We start from the raw sequence: 15,747 nt of genomic DNA, 5'->3' as shown, positions 1-15,747 counted from the left end.
TGTTTCCAAATACCTCTATTAAGCGTGTAGTTCCTGACAAATTTTCCAAACTAATAACAAATTTATCGTAGTATACAAAACCCTAACTTACAGGTTATTCATAGACTACAAATTGAAGGAGAAGGGACAATTAAATGATGACAATATGAGCAAGGAAGAAAATGGAGAAGAGGGAAGTAGATAATAGCCATGGGAGAGTGAAAGAAAATCTGAAAAAAAAAGGGAAATTCTCTTTGGTAAACTCCAAGTTTATAAAATTCTAAGTGGTAAACAAAGTTTTTTAAAATTATCTTTGGTACTCCTAAACTTTTTATAATTATTAATGGTGCCATTAATTATTATATTTTATAAAAAATTTAACTATAGTTAGGTTTTTTTTATTTTTTTAACAATAACATTTAACTATAGTTAGGTTTTTACTTATTTTTTTAATAATTTAATAATTATACTAAAATTAAAAAAAAAAAAAATCAACCACCCCTTCCCTCCACCCACTGCCAGCTCCCCTTCCCCTGCACCCACCCACGCCAGCGACCAACCCCCAGCCGGAACGCCTGGCCTCCCCACCTCCCACCGGCGACGCCCGGCCTCCCTCACCTCTCGCACCTCCTCTCTTTCTCCTTTCCCCCACCGTCGCCCACCCCGCACGTTCTCTCTTTCCCATTTCCCCCACCACCGCCGGCAGAAATTCGACCAAAAAACATCCAGAAATTCAACCCAAAAGCCCCAGAAATTCGACCAACAAACCCCCACAAATTCAACAACCAAATCGCCGATTATCTGAGCAAATTCGACCCTAAAGTCCCAGCAAATTCAACAACAAAAAAGCAATCAAATCAACACCCATAATCGGAAAAAATTCAGAGCTACAATCCCCCAATTTCGAGCAAAACACCAAAAAAAAACCCTAAGAAATTTGAACCCACACCAACCTAGAAAAATTGAGCAAATTCGAGCATAAATCCTCCATTTAGAGCAAAAAAATCGGGATAAGGGAGGGGGTTGCCTGAAATGGGGAGGAGAAGGGAGAGGGTGGCCAGAATCGGGAAAGGGGAACGAATGGCGGTGAGGCTTGACGTCGATCGGGAGGTATTGAGATGGGGTAAAGAGAGAAGGTGGGGTGGGGGAGGCTTGACGTCGCGGCCTTGTCGCCGACAGAGGGGAAGGTCGTGTGTTGTCGTTCGCCGGCAGTGGGCCGGGGGAGGACGTGTGTCACCGTCAGTGGCCTTGTCGCCGGCAAAGGGGAAGGGTTGCTGGTGAAGTGGTGGCTAGGTTGGGTGGGGGAGGGGTTTGGATTTTTTGTTAAAAAAAATAAAAATAAAATTAATAAATAAAATCTAACTATAGTTAAGAATTTTTAGTAAAATAACACTTATCAATGGTAACCAATAATTTAGGTTTACCGTTGATAATAAATTTTAAGAATGTTTACCACTTGTAAAATTAAGTAATTGGAGTTTACCAGTGAGAATTTCCCAAAAAAAAACATGGTAAAAGCCCACTAAAAGGCACGGATGGGAGGCAAATGCAGAAAAGGTGACTTATGTGGCAAGTATTGAATAATAGGGGTAAAGACAAAAAGGTATATCAACCAACTTTTTGGAGGGCACAACCGGAAATTCCCTATTTATAAGGAATAGTAGCGTGGGTACTGTTCATAAGCAATAGTAAATTAGTAATTTTGTTGCTCACTATGGCAGCAAACGCGCGCGTCATAGCTAGCCATGTCTGGAAGCTTTTTCAGTTTGGCCTTAAAATCTTAGACTTAGTTGTTGGCAAAACTAATGAGAGAAAATATATAAATAACTATTTTTAAGAATATAAATGTCCAAGACAACTAATATTAATGAGAGCAAATAAGTACATAAATATCTTAGAGGGTGTAATTGTCCAATACTATTCATTAAATAAACTTGTACATATTAATGAGGGTACATAGGTAAATACACATTTTGAAGGCTATAATTGACATCAGACTATTCATAAGAGTAATCTTCTACTTTTTATAAGGTAGGTATATAGTCATATTTATAGAAAAAAGGGGTAAAGATTTATGTAAAGCGTTCAGGTAATAATAATAATATTGAGGCCACGATCTTCTTTAGTCATGTTTAAACTGAAATGAATCTTTAATAATTTGTCCCATATTTAATTTAATGATATCTCTAAAAAGAATTGATTTTTCTTTTATCAGGTTTTCATGTCAATTTTTATGTTGTGCATCATTAGCACTCGTGAAGAATTAGTTTTCCTATTAGATCAGTACTTGTGTCATTTTTTTTTTATTATCTTTTAGCCAAATTAAAATCAAATTATCGATGACTTATCATACTTAAATAAGTGAATCGATAAGTAATGAACTAATAGTAGATTGATAGATGATTAGCTTAACAATAAATTTTCAATCCATCGCTTCCCTACTCTTCAACATGGGGCTCCCATAAGTTTCTTTTGGGGGTTTTTAGTATGGTAATGGTCTCTTCCCTAAAATGGAGGCCAAAGGTGCCCACGGTTAGGGTATCAAGTCACTCGTGAAGGTGACTCAACTTGTGTTGTTAAATCTTGGTCATCTTATTTTCCTACTTGTTTAACCTGTTTTTAAAATCATTGTTTATGTCTTTGTGAGCTCGAGTTAATGTATACTACCAACCGGATTTTTTTGCCCTTTCGTTCCTTCCCCAATTCTAGATGTAAAATGTCTCAATTTCATGCATACATCCCTATTTTTTTACTACCCTTTTTTTTTTACTACTTTTTTTTTATACTATTTTTTTTTCTTTACTACTTTTTATTTACTACTTTTTTTTTTTTTTTTTAACTACAATCTAAAATGTCTCAGTTTCATGCACATCAATCAAAATATATCGGTTTCATGCAAACGTCGTGTGCATATAGATCTATAATTGTACATTGCAGTAGTTGCACACTTGCACATACAATTTCATACTCCATAACTTTATTGTAACGGAAACTGTTAGCTCATAGCTCATATAGTAAAACAATGGATAAACTTTAGGAGGATGTATACACCCAAGTCAAAGAATAAACAGATACAAGGAGAAAACAGGTGACCGAGTAAACTTTTAAAGTAAAAAAGGTCAAATGGATGTTTGAGATTGCAATGTTTTTGTATGATTGCTCTCATGATGAATGTGTTGTCTCTGGAAATATGGATGCAAATCACGAACTCCGTCCAGATACAAAGGGGTCTGCATTTCTATCAAGCGGGAGATCTACAAGGAAAGCATCGGGTTAAGCACAGATACTTTGAGCATTTAATTAACAGCAACAAATTCTATATTTCCCATTGACAGGAATATAAGAAAACTTCCAAATAAAACAGGGAGACAGAGATAGTAGAACGTGCTGACATGCAGTATTTGTTCAAGCAGAAGTATTGAGTCAGACATGTTTGGAAAGAAAATTTTATGCAACTAAAACAGCAAGATACTACAGTAACAACATTAGCCTTAATGTGCAAGTGGCAAACTCTAATTTTGAGAAAGGTGCCCATAAGGGGGAAGGAGGGTTGGGGCGCAAGGGTACCTTGCTAGTTTTGTCGGGAAAGACTTTGCCTCGATATACTACCTCCGTTTCATATTATTTGCAGCAAAAGATATTATTTGTGAGATTTTTTTTTTCTTTTTTTTGGCAAATAATATGAAACGGAGGTAGTATATATTTACTGAAGATATTTTATCCTTACAAAGTTGCAAAATGAAAGAGGATTCTCTATGTACAATTTGCATAAAAAGAAACCACTTACAGCTCGATGGAAGGCAAACATTTCTTCTTGTGCAGATAGTATGGATATGATGCCACTTGGTGAACCACCAGAACCCATACTGCCTTCTGTTAAGACATCCCTGCGAAGCTTTGAACCTTCCATCTCTGTTTCAAACTGAAAACTGGAAAAAAAAACCATATTCTGTCAGTGTTCATCAACTATAAAAATGCTTTTTTAACAAGAGAATTTTACACAAGTTCCATGACATAAATATTCTCAATTTCCCTTTAGTACTTTCATTAACCAAGTTACTTACAGCACTAAAACAATAAATCATGAAAAGTAGTTACGCACTTCATATAATTTATGATATATGTAGTCCAACTCGACTAGTCATCTGTTAATGAGCTTAACAACTTGGCTTTCAGATGACCTGAAGACAGCATATAGAGATAAGCCAAAAGTTACACCCATGTTAAAAGTTTGTTATGAAGTTTTGCAGTCTAATTTCCATAGCGGTCAATCATCATGTGATGTTCAGATCAAAATTATAAACTCAAACACCATTTGACTTTAGGCACTGACTTTATATGGGTGCCTAAATATTCAGACAAAGGCATGCAGCTGATATTCTCTGTTCAAAAAACTAAGTAAATTTCCAAACACATTTTATATAAAAACAATGATAGGCATGGGGCATACCAAGCCACTTAGGATTATATAGCATGGATCTCGGTTGTGGCCAGCTCATGTTTAAGGAAGGGTGAAGCAAAGCTACACAAAACGGCATTACAAGTAAGCTTAGAAATACATTTATTAGAAGATTGGATGGTATGGACAACAGTAATTCCCATCAGTAGTACAAACAGTTCAACACCCTATATTATAACCAGTAACACACTGCCATATAATTGCACTGATTTCTAACTATTAAAGTTTAGCACACAATATCTGAGTCAAGAGATGACAGATCAATAAATATAACACCTTAACTTAATATTTGCCCAAGACAATTCACAAAGCAAAGATAGGCATGAAGAAACTAGCACTTGCCTTTCCAAATCGAAAAGAGTTCCTTCTTCGGTTCCTTGGAAAAGGTCATCAATGGAACAAGCAGCAGAACAAAATAGACGACAGTGATGGTTGTATAGTTCATCTATGAGAGTAATAAATCTCCGTGCCTGAAATCGATAACATTTGACACATCCAAAGCATTAGATATACTGCTCAAACATGAAACAGTTTCCTAGAGGTTAATGCATTACATTTGGACACAACTAATCAGTATACATAACAATAATTTCATTGAGCAAGTGTAGAAAATTAACACAATTACGAAGCTATGTCTCAGGATTTCAGGCTTGACCACTAGTGTTGGATATCTGTATCTCTCCAGGTGTCAAACTAAATTTTAAGAAATTTGTATGTTTGTCTAAAATAGTTTGTCAAGTGTCTACGTCCATATCAATATTCCAGCACGATACTTGCTAAGTCGATAATCTTAAAAAGTTGTATAGAAGTAATAATTTGAAATGCATAACTGATATGTATAGGCCACTACATAACCTATTAGCTGGTATTTAATGTCATGATTATAGAGCATAAGTGAAGCCGCCACAGCTAAGATAGAGATTTACTTGGGGAAGATCCTTGTTAAGTTTTGGGATATTCAAATTGGTCTAAACTGGTTTTTAGTCATTAAATATTTATTGGATAAAATCATGAAATTAATCAATTTTTACTCACTACAAAGCACATGAAAAGACAGAGCAATTCATACCTTGTCCCTGATACGCATACTCATTGCCGGTATGTCAGAAATAAAGACTGTGTGGTAGTTTTTAGCTAATGCAATATAGTCTGCAGCCCCAACCTAACAGCAATAATAAACAAATGTAGGTATTTAATATAAACTACTCCAAAAGCAAAGAGAATTGACAATGCGCAAATTTAATTTACCGGTCTTCCACAAAGATACTCAAATGAAAAACGTGCAACCCCATTGCAGCTTTGAGGAACATCTAAAGACCTGCATAAATGAACTAATTAATCAAACAGGCTATATAAAATCATAAAAGACTTGAAGAAATAAAATAATACCTTCCAAACATCACTGGAATAGACTCAGTTGTCACAATTCCTCCATATTCATTAGTGACCTCATACCATGATTTGTCAAATTCCTGCAATGCCTTGCTATCTAAAGGACAGAAGTAGTTGACCTGTGAATGGAGATACCTGAATTAAGAAGGGAAACCATAACCAAGCATGCAAGGTAGAGTTGATAGGTTACAAAAAAAGCCCTGCATACTAATACTTATTAAGTACAAACCAGCTCTCACCTGGCTTTTGGAACCCTGAGCAACAAGTCGGCGATAATCTATCTCACTGCCGATAAGAACATTCTGGCAATGTTCTTCCAACTTCTCAACCAGCTTTAGGAAGATCTCCTTCTGCATTCCATCCTGCAGATGTAAGGTATTCAGGGTTAAAATAGTTGATTTACAGCTCGCATAACTCAAAATCATCACAAAAAAAGGAGAAGGATTATGCATTTGGCATGGATAGAGAGAGTGTGTTATCCTTTTAAGATACGGTGTCAAAAGCATCAATGGAAAGAAAGAAGAGAAGGAAAAAAAATTAGCTCGATATAGACTTACACACACACAGACACACACACACACACACACAAAAAAAAAAAAAAAAAAAAAAAAAAAAGGAAAAAAAAAAAGAGGATAAACATAGAAAGGAAATGGAAAATAATAGGGCACAGAGGGATTTTTTAATACATAGACCATAAAAGATAGCAATCAGAAATATACAAATAAAATCTCTTTTTACTGTTAAGGATTCAAAGTTTCAAGTCCGTAAATCAAAATCCAAGCTGACAGAACAAAGCTCGCCAGGGTGTTGCAATTTGCAAATGAAGGTACTGCGCATAAAACAGAACAAAGGAAGTCCAAAATGTTTCACTGTATTTATTATACCTTAGTTCATTCACTCACTGCATGGCTAACATATTTTTTTTTCAGTTTCCAAACATGGAAGAATCAGGAAAAGACAGGACAGAGAAAAATGCAGAACAATCATTTCTGAGCATAATATATATTATAATTTTTTTTTCAAAAAAAAATAAAGAAAAAAAAATTTTCCATCACTTCCATCAGAAGTGACCAGAATCACCCAAAAAGAAAATGCCTTCAATTACAACCTAAATGGCCTACCTGATTCAAGTCTCTGGGAGCTCGATTACTGGTAGCTACAAGCACAGTTCCAGTGCTCAGCAATCTGCTAACAATTCCAGATAAGGTCACAATAGCAAATACATCAACAGCCTGTGTAGAAAACAAAAAATACAAGTCAAACTGAGTTGCAAAACCAACCTTAATACCAAGGACCGCATCTTATAAATAATACATTTACTAGATGTGAGAGTATCTAAAATCCAAAGAAGTGAAGCAGATTCCCAATTTATAAACTTTTTAGACAACAACATAATAATAAAAACAAAAAAAACAAAAAAAAACAAAACAAAAACTACAAAATGATAATTGGGTACTTTGCATGATTCATCCAAAATTTGATCTTTCTCTATTGTGCATCAAGCCATAAGAAATACAAGACTGCTGTTTAAATGCATCTCTGATAACAACATGGGTAATCTTGAACTTTGAACTTTTCCATGATTCATATTACCCTTATTGATACCCTTAGGAATTCCCAAGAAGACTACATTGGAATATCAAGTCATATAAGCTAATTCTTGAGAGCTATATTTTGAAATTTTGAACTAACTATTGAACTTTTACTTTCGTGTCAAATTGTTTATATACTACAACACAAACAAAAAGAACAACAAAGCCGTAGTCTAAAAATGATCGTAATAAAGAGCCATCGACGAAAATAGAAAAAATAAATAAAGTAAAGAGACGAGTTAAAGAAAAGAAAACAGAGAAAGTGATAAAATGAAAGTGGAAGAAGATGAGTGAAACATTGTGAGCAAGTAAATAAGAACATTGTAAAGTGGGAACCCAAAAAATGAGGTTATATAACTAGAATTTGAAGAAGTCTTTTAAGAGAAGGCTAAGTGGATATAAAAAGAGAGAAAACAGGAATACACATAAGAATCCTAGGAACGATTGTTTTTTATTTCCACTTTCCTTGGTTAACCAAACACTTTTTAGAATTTCCTAGGAAGTTCAATTTCATGGGAAATCAAATTTTCAAGAAATTTGCAATTCCTACATTCAACCAAACGAGCCCTGAAAATAGACAAAATTTCCTTCTCCAATCCCTAACTAGTCAAAATATTCTATATATTGTACATACATTTTAAAATTCTCACATCTCAATGAGAAAAAATTATAGTCACCACATCTATGTTTCCCCACCATATAGACACAGGTATAGTCTCATAAGGCACAACACCTTCGAACATCACTAGATAAACTAACCTGTATCTCATCAAAGCAAAGAATGCTAGCACCTCTTTGACCAACTTGTTGACCAACCAAAAATTTATCTGCCACAGCAGGAAGAATGTGGTTCATTTGCACTTCTTGCTTATAGTGTTCTTCCCCAGCCAACCATTCTTTGACTTTGGTATCAAAGGGAAGATTCATAATCCAGCTAGATATACTCGACTGCATGGGTTTTTCTTCCACTTGATTCTTCCATATATTATGCATATGTTCATTAATTTCTAGCATAGCCTGCCAGTAAATGGTCATGAAATACAAACGGCTTAATCATCAGCCGCGCTATACCCAAAATCTTTTCTTTTTTCAAAATCTTTCTCCGTTTTTACCTCGTGAAAGTGAAACCTTCTTCGATGCTTAACAACTCCTTCTGTTGCACTATAAAACATGTCCATCAGCATAGTTTTTCCTACAAAGATAGACAGAAAAGAGTTGAGAAATATCCTCTCTAAAAACTCAACAAGCAACTTTGGGGGAACCCATCCCTCATCTTATTTCAATCAGGGCCCTAAATAATCTTCTATCATATTCATACCCACTGAACATTTACAACAACAAAAAAAAATGTCTAGGACAGTGAATCACAGCTTACCACTTCCCACATTTCCATACAAATATAATCCTTTTGGGGCCACAGGAGCAACTGGACGATGACCAATTATAGAATCTAACTTCTTCTCCCTATTCAGATACGAAACCCGCTTTCCCACTCCTGGTTCTACATCCTGAACATTTCTCCTGAACCAAAAAAAAAATCTCAAGCAATAAGAAAACATAATAATTGTAATAAGAAAAGATTCAGGAACATAAGAAAAGCAATCATTTAAAACATATATACAGCAGACACTCTACAGAGCAAACAAACTCCATCTTTCTCCTCCCTCCCCTGCACCCTCCCAACAAGGAGAAAAAAAGGAAGCTATACCAGAAATCTTCCACCTTACTATCAACCACAAGAGCCCATGCCCCCTCTCCCTTAAATAAATTTTCTGTCAGCCTCACAGACTCAACAAATGTAAGAAAAACTGAAAAATGCCAGTAGACACAAGCTTCATAATAATCTAAAGTTTTATCGTCTTTAAATCGTAACTAATGATGAATCAAAAAGACAGGAACCCAAAATTCCCCCAATGAAGCACCAATAAACTTAAAGCATCAACCAAGAGTGGCACAGGAAGTTATTGGGGTAAGTGCATGAAGGCTCATTGATTTGTACTCAATATTTTGAACATAATACTTCACATTCCCTCAATATCTTAAAGAGCAGAAAAAATCAAAAGAGAAGGCCAATTGAATTGCAATTGAAAAAAGTCAAAAACTGTTTCACTAATTGTAAGCATAAATACCACCAAATGAATGACAATAGGATCCCTCTCATTGCCCCTATACAAATTATAAACACAAAGACACACAATAAAAAAGTATTTCACATAAGACATCTTAATTAATAATGACTGGAATACTAAACATCAAAGAACCACCAAAAGTCTCAATGGTTGCATCAATGTGATCACATCAGAATGGAATTTAATTTGTCTTTGAATTACCCCAAACTATTTATATTGGAGCCTTTTATTTTTTTACAAGTCATGATAGAGACTACAACTACTTATCCATACATACACAATTTAGTAGTTTTAAATTACACATATTGATGCAAGGTATGGAATATGGTAAGCATTTCATATGTGTTTTAGACATCTTCTTTCAAATAACTAAAGTTGAAGAACATCTAGAGATATCAGATGTACGGACACGATTTGCAGTTAATTCTCCAGACCGGTGCTTATGTATGCATATTTCTGAAGATCAAAACAAGCAAGATATCTCCATCCACCTCCCCCCCCCCCCCCCCCCCTCCCCAACCCGCCCTCCACCTCTAAGCAAAGGAATAATTTCAATTTTTTAAAACAGAAATAAACCTTGAAAAAGCAGCAAGAGGTCTACAAAATCAAGTTTAGTTATTAAAAAAAAGGGGGGAGGGGGGGGGGGGGGAGGGGGGCTATTGAGTACACTTATTCAAGACATCTCAACCACATCTAATATTAAAACTATGACATTAAACATCATGCCTCACCGAGTTGCCCAACTGTCAACCAATGTATTTCGTTTCTTCTTTATTTCTGACCACATACCACCCTCTTGTCTACGCTGTGCCTCCTCCATTAGAATCCGGCGATGCTCTTCCTCCCTTTTCTTCTCCCAGCTGGCTAACTTTTGCTGCAAGTAGAAGTCCAAAACAGCTGTAAATTTCAGAGATACATTATTATCACTATCACAAACTACTAAAAATGTAATATATCAGCCATTTGGCATACATGATATTCCTCCATATCTTTCTCATATTTCTCCAACCTCCCCATAAGATTTTCCAACTCTGAAGCGACTCTTTCTTGATATGGATCATGCTGTAACTTCCCTTGGTCAACCAGATTCTGGTATTGTACCAATGGTCCTGCATGAGATAGCTTTTACTTAGTGTATTATTCCAAACAAATCAAATTATCATAAACTCACACACCAACATCTCAACCAATAACTGATTCAATCGTAGAGATAATTCAGGCAATACAAACAGGAGTCTTAACACTTTTTCACCCACTTTCTAGTCTACAGACAAAAGATGCATACAAAAGACTGAAAGATATAGACAAAGTTAATACATATGCAATTAGAAACAAAGTCAAAACAATGACCCGTCTCAGCATCTTCTGTCACCTAGAAGCACATCTCAGTGATAATAAAACACCAATAGAATTGAGAGGGTTCAATCAACGAATTACAAGGTATATCCAAAGACATAAAATATTCCTCCTAAGCAACCTTTGGAACTGTGGTAATTTTGTTATGTCCATTACCATTAGAACATCTAGATTCTAACAGTACATATCTCAGAATTCTGATCTCCTCGTGTACAATAGCAATTATTTTTATTTCACTTCAAACAAGACTCGAATTCAGCAGTATCAAAACAATCTGAGTTTGACATCATTTATTTTGGTCCAAATGAGCCAAAAAGGGCATTACAAATTACAAACGGGGTATAAAGATTCGAATGAGTGATCAATTAGCCCCCATTCTTTGCCACTAGGACAATACATCACTGGTAACCAAAGAGATTGGATCATAATGGAAGAAATCAAAGGTTTCACTAAACCAATCATGACTTAGGCAAGAATTTCATAACCCCTCCTCCTCTTAGTAAAGATATTCTCTTTTTTAGTCTAACAATTGATCAGTGTAATTTCCAATGGTCAAAATTCTATGTAAAACTGTTTCATTGACAGTGAAGAACTGCGGATGAATATAAAATCCAGCTAAAAAAATCTCAAATCCAACTTAATCAACAGTTACCAATTTCTATGTTAATGTTAATTGGACTCGGGAACTCATATCCGACATGATATGTGTGTCTAAGTGTCAGACTCGTCTATTTAATAACCTAATCATGTCGTGTCAATAATCCAACACGGGTAAAAATGAGGAGTCACAAGTTAGATAACACATTACTATTACAAACACATGTGGTAGAATTTGAATTATGATCACATTACAATGAGGACAAAGAAAACTAGGTTTATAACAATGAAACTCGAGAAATCAACAATTCTCATTCTACAATTACGCGCAAATTAAAAAGATAGGAGAATTGAATTGAATTGAATCGAATTACCTGGACGCTTAGAGTAGAATCTGATGAATTTGTGTCGAAATTGATGATGATGACGAACAGATGAATGTGAGAAGATGTTGGAAAATTGTGAAATTCGTCTGATCATTTTCTCTCTCCTCCTTCGTTCAATTCGTAATTGGTTGTTGAGAATTCATCAGAGTTTGTGACTCCATTAATAAGGACAGAAGAGTAACGAAGGAGGAGAGCCAAAATGCAGGAAAACTGCGACATTTGATATTGAGGATGTGGCTTCTTTTAACATGGTGAACGTGTAATGTATACGATGGTTTATACCAAACTTTATTATTTGCCCGATTCAATGTCAATTTGGCAATTGAGTCAGGTTTATTTAAGTTGGGTCTAGTTTAAACTAGATGAAACCCGTACGATGCACGGTTTGTTTGAATTTTCTAAAATATATTTTTTTTTGTATTTATGTGCTAAAATTTGTAGCATATTTAGATTAAATTCTTAATATCAAAAGATAATATTTTATATTTAATTAATTTAAACTTAAAAAAATCATTTGTCTATTTTGCTTACATGATATTTGAATTATTTAATTGTAAAATAAATTAATAATCTCTTATTTAATTGGCTACAACTAAACTTTATAATCCTACGTGGCGCGCTAAGAAAATTAAATCCTACGTGGCTCTCTAAAAACTTGGGAAAAAACTCACCTTTATATATATATATATATATATATATATATATATATATATATATATATATACTAGGTTAGTTCTCGTGCCATGCACGGTTATTTTAATTACCCCATATTTTCTTTTGACAAACTAATTTATTTATAGCATAAAATATAAAAATTGTTTAAAATATCTTGAATAAAATTGAATAAGAATGGTAAATATTATTGCTCATTTTATATATTTGACAAAAACAAACATCTTTTTAAAAATAATTTCCTTAAATAAACTATACTTCGTAGTAATTAATTATTGAAAAAATAATATACTAAAGACACACCAAAAATTGACATGTGTCATTGCTAGTGTGTCTATTGACCTTTTATTATATATTACTAGATGTAAGCCCGTGCGATGCACGGTTTTAAAATATTTCATTTTGTATATTTTTTTGTAATTTCTTAATATTTTTTGTTTTTATTTTCTATTCTATTATTTTAACATTTATTTAAGGTAAAATATTTGGTTAAGTTTTAAATTATTCTTATTCAAATTTTACGTATATAGAACTTGAATTTATAAATTGAAATAAATATTATCTCATTCATCGGATAGTTAGATAAAATCATTAAATCAAAATATATTTTTTAACTTCTAATTATTTGTTAAAATAATATAAATCCTAATGTAAAAGATAATACAAAAGATAATTTTTGTTTTTTTTTCATAATTTAAATCTTAAATTACTATTTTTTGTTTTCAATTCTCAAATTTCATTTGTTAATTTTTTTTTAAATGGCGAATGAAAATTTAAATTATAAATTAATATATAAATCTAATTTTTCATTGGTCGAAATATTACTTTTGCTTATGTCGCGTGCGATGCACGAATTTTTATATACATTTTGTATATAAATATTTTTTTTTTTTTGGTGATCTCTTAATTTTTTTCTTGCATGATAAGTTTTAAAATTTTGTATGAAAATATCATATCATCAGATATTTACATAAAACCATTAACATCAAATGATAATTTATAATTTTTAAATATCAAAATATGATTTTTAGTTTTTTAAATAATATAAATCCTAATATCTAAAGATAATTTTTAGTTTTATAACAAACAAAAATGATAAAATTTAGTGTTTATAAATAATTAAAATCCTAATAAATTACTATTCGTCATTATTACCTACGTGGCAAAATTTTAAAATTTCATTCGTCACTTTTGTTTAGGTGGCGAGCGATTTTTTTAATTCTAAAATAAAATAGAACTCTAATTTTTCATTGGTCGAAAATATACCTTTTCTTATGTGGCGCTTCCAATGCTCTCCAAAAATGCCTACTTTATTTATATATATATTAGATTAGATTAGATTTGAGTCATAGCTGATAAGTACAAATTTTTACCTACATTCTAGTGTAGGTAAAGGTCCCTACACCCCCTCCCCACTGTATCATCCTACACCCTTCCCCACTACATCCCCCTCCTTTTTTATATTTCCCCCCTTCCAAATTATAGCAACTATATATCACCGTATCTTACTTCCAAATTATATTACATATCCATCTTTATCAACTCTAACACTAGCAAAGTTAATTTTTGGCGATTTCACCGCCATTCTCTTCTTCTCTGGCGATATTCGGTAACTCGTCCCGTCCGCAGGATCACCGTTTTTATGAACTCCAGAAAAATCCCAAGATTGATTACTTTACAACACTCAATTTTTATAAAGAATCTCATATCTTCGAAATTAAATTTAGTGACAGTTTCAGCCGTGCTTCCAGTGGCAACAATTTGGTTATGGCAGTAGTCGTGGATATGGCGGCGGTAAGCGTATTGAAAGCAGAGAATTGAAGGAAGGCTTTGATTACATGGAGTATAAGTAGTTTTGGAAGATGAAATTCCATCACATCACCACCGCCATGGTTCATTCGTCACTGAGAAAGCACACATGGCGGCTTGAACTAATTTGGGATACCGATGGGGCTTTAAATATCGAACAGAGGAATTTCGAAATTGTTGGCAAACTTTAATTTTATTATTGAACATGTAATATTTTTAAAATGAACATTTTTTAATGGTGATAAAGATGAATATTTATTTATAGAGCATTAAAATTAACATATTACGGTTAACGTTTCAGTTGAATTATTAATTGATCAATGAAAAAAAAAACATCTTTCAATTGAAAACTAAGTACTCCATATCTAAAAGCTAATAACATAAAAAAATAATAAGATACGTTAACTGTAAGACATTCAATAATATGCAAATGAACATTTAGAATTATGAATATGTATTATTTTGATGTTCATTTTTATATGCGTAAATGTTCATTGTTACATAATATAATAAATTTTATAAATATAACTAATACATGTAAATATGTAATAAGTGTTTCAATATCAAAATGAACCTTTAAGTATGTGTATATGTTCATTTAAATTAAATGCATGTAAATAATGTAATTGTTCATAATGAAATGATCATGAATAAAAAAATGCTCACTTTTGTAATAGTTTATGTTCATTTATGTTTAACTTATGTTTTTAGAAGTAAACTATATGTTTATTATAGCATTTAAATATATATGTCGTACATGTGAATTTCAATGATTTTTATTCTTTTATATACGCTCGTATACTAGTGAACATAATTTAATATTTGTGTGCACATGATTTTTAATGACTATCATTTTTTTATATAGTTTTATATATAATGTTCAGTTATGTAATTGCAGATGATCATTTATATTTTTACATATGGTAATTTAACTGTAATTGATCAAATGCATTATTGTAATTGAACATTATTGCTACTGTATGTGTTCATTTGTTACATGCTTGATTGATGTTGTAGTGGGAAAAGAGGATGCTCTTATTTTTTAATAAGCAAGTCAGTATGAGTATTGGGGAAACAACTTCTTTCTAAAGATGATGCCTATAAAATGTATAATGAATATGCTTATATGGAAGGTTTTGGAATTAGTGTTGAGAGGAGTATGTAAGAGGTGAATGGATACTAATTTTCTATGAAAAGAGTTGTTTGTTCTAATGAGGTTTATAAAGATGATAAGTGTAGAAATATTAGGTCCTATGAGGGACTAGTTACAAGAATGAATTGCATGTAGTTTTTATGAACATGTAGTGTCAAATATTCTAATATAGTTACTGAAATAAGGGTCAAAGTTGACAATTGTAATGCTCAACCACAAATTC

The 15,747-nt window shown here is 33.0% G+C and overlaps 1 protein-coding gene across 1 annotated transcript; it reads right to left on the bottom strand.

The window, feature by feature from the left end:
• Positions 1-2,955: 2,955 nt before the first annotated feature.
• LOC145595672 (uncharacterized) lies at positions 2,956-12,113 on the bottom strand. Its single transcript, XM_081652091.1, has 14 exons — positions 11,879-12,113; positions 10,524-10,660; positions 10,283-10,425; positions 8,798-8,943; positions 8,535-8,614; positions 8,182-8,439; positions 6,952-7,062; positions 6,070-6,192; positions 5,828-5,949; positions 5,687-5,756; positions 5,508-5,600; positions 4,781-4,908; positions 3,767-3,908; positions 2,956-3,233 (listed from the first exon to the last, which is right to left on the bottom strand). The coding sequence occupies exons 1-14, from the start codon at positions 11,982-11,984 to the stop codon at positions 3,099-3,101; spliced, it is 1,794 nt and encodes a 597-aa protein (XP_081508217.1). The 5' UTR covers positions 11,985-12,113; the 3' UTR covers positions 2,956-3,098.
• Between the last annotated feature and the right edge of the window lie 3,634 nt (positions 12,114-15,747).

The sequence above is a fragment of the Chenopodium album genome, chromosome 19 (genome assembly GCF_948465745.1).
Source record: "Chenopodium album chromosome 19, dcCheAlbu1.1, whole genome shotgun sequence".
Lineage (NCBI taxonomy): Eukaryota > Viridiplantae > Streptophyta > Magnoliopsida > Caryophyllales > Amaranthaceae > Chenopodium > Chenopodium album.
This window is presented reverse-complemented; position numbering and strand designations above follow the sequence as displayed.

Coding starts and splice junctions, on each gene's coding strand:
- LOC145595672 (XM_081652091.1), bottom strand. CDS start 11,984: ATGATCAGACGAATTTCACAATTTTCCAACATCTTCTCACATTCATCT. Junction 7,063..8,181: donor TTTGCTTTGATGAGATACAG/GTTAGTTTATCT, acceptor TTTTCTACACAG/GCTGTTGATGTATTTGCTAT. Junction 4,909..5,507: donor GTATGCGTATCAGGGACAAG/GTATGAATTGCT, acceptor TATCGATTTCAG/GCACGGAGATTTATTACTCT.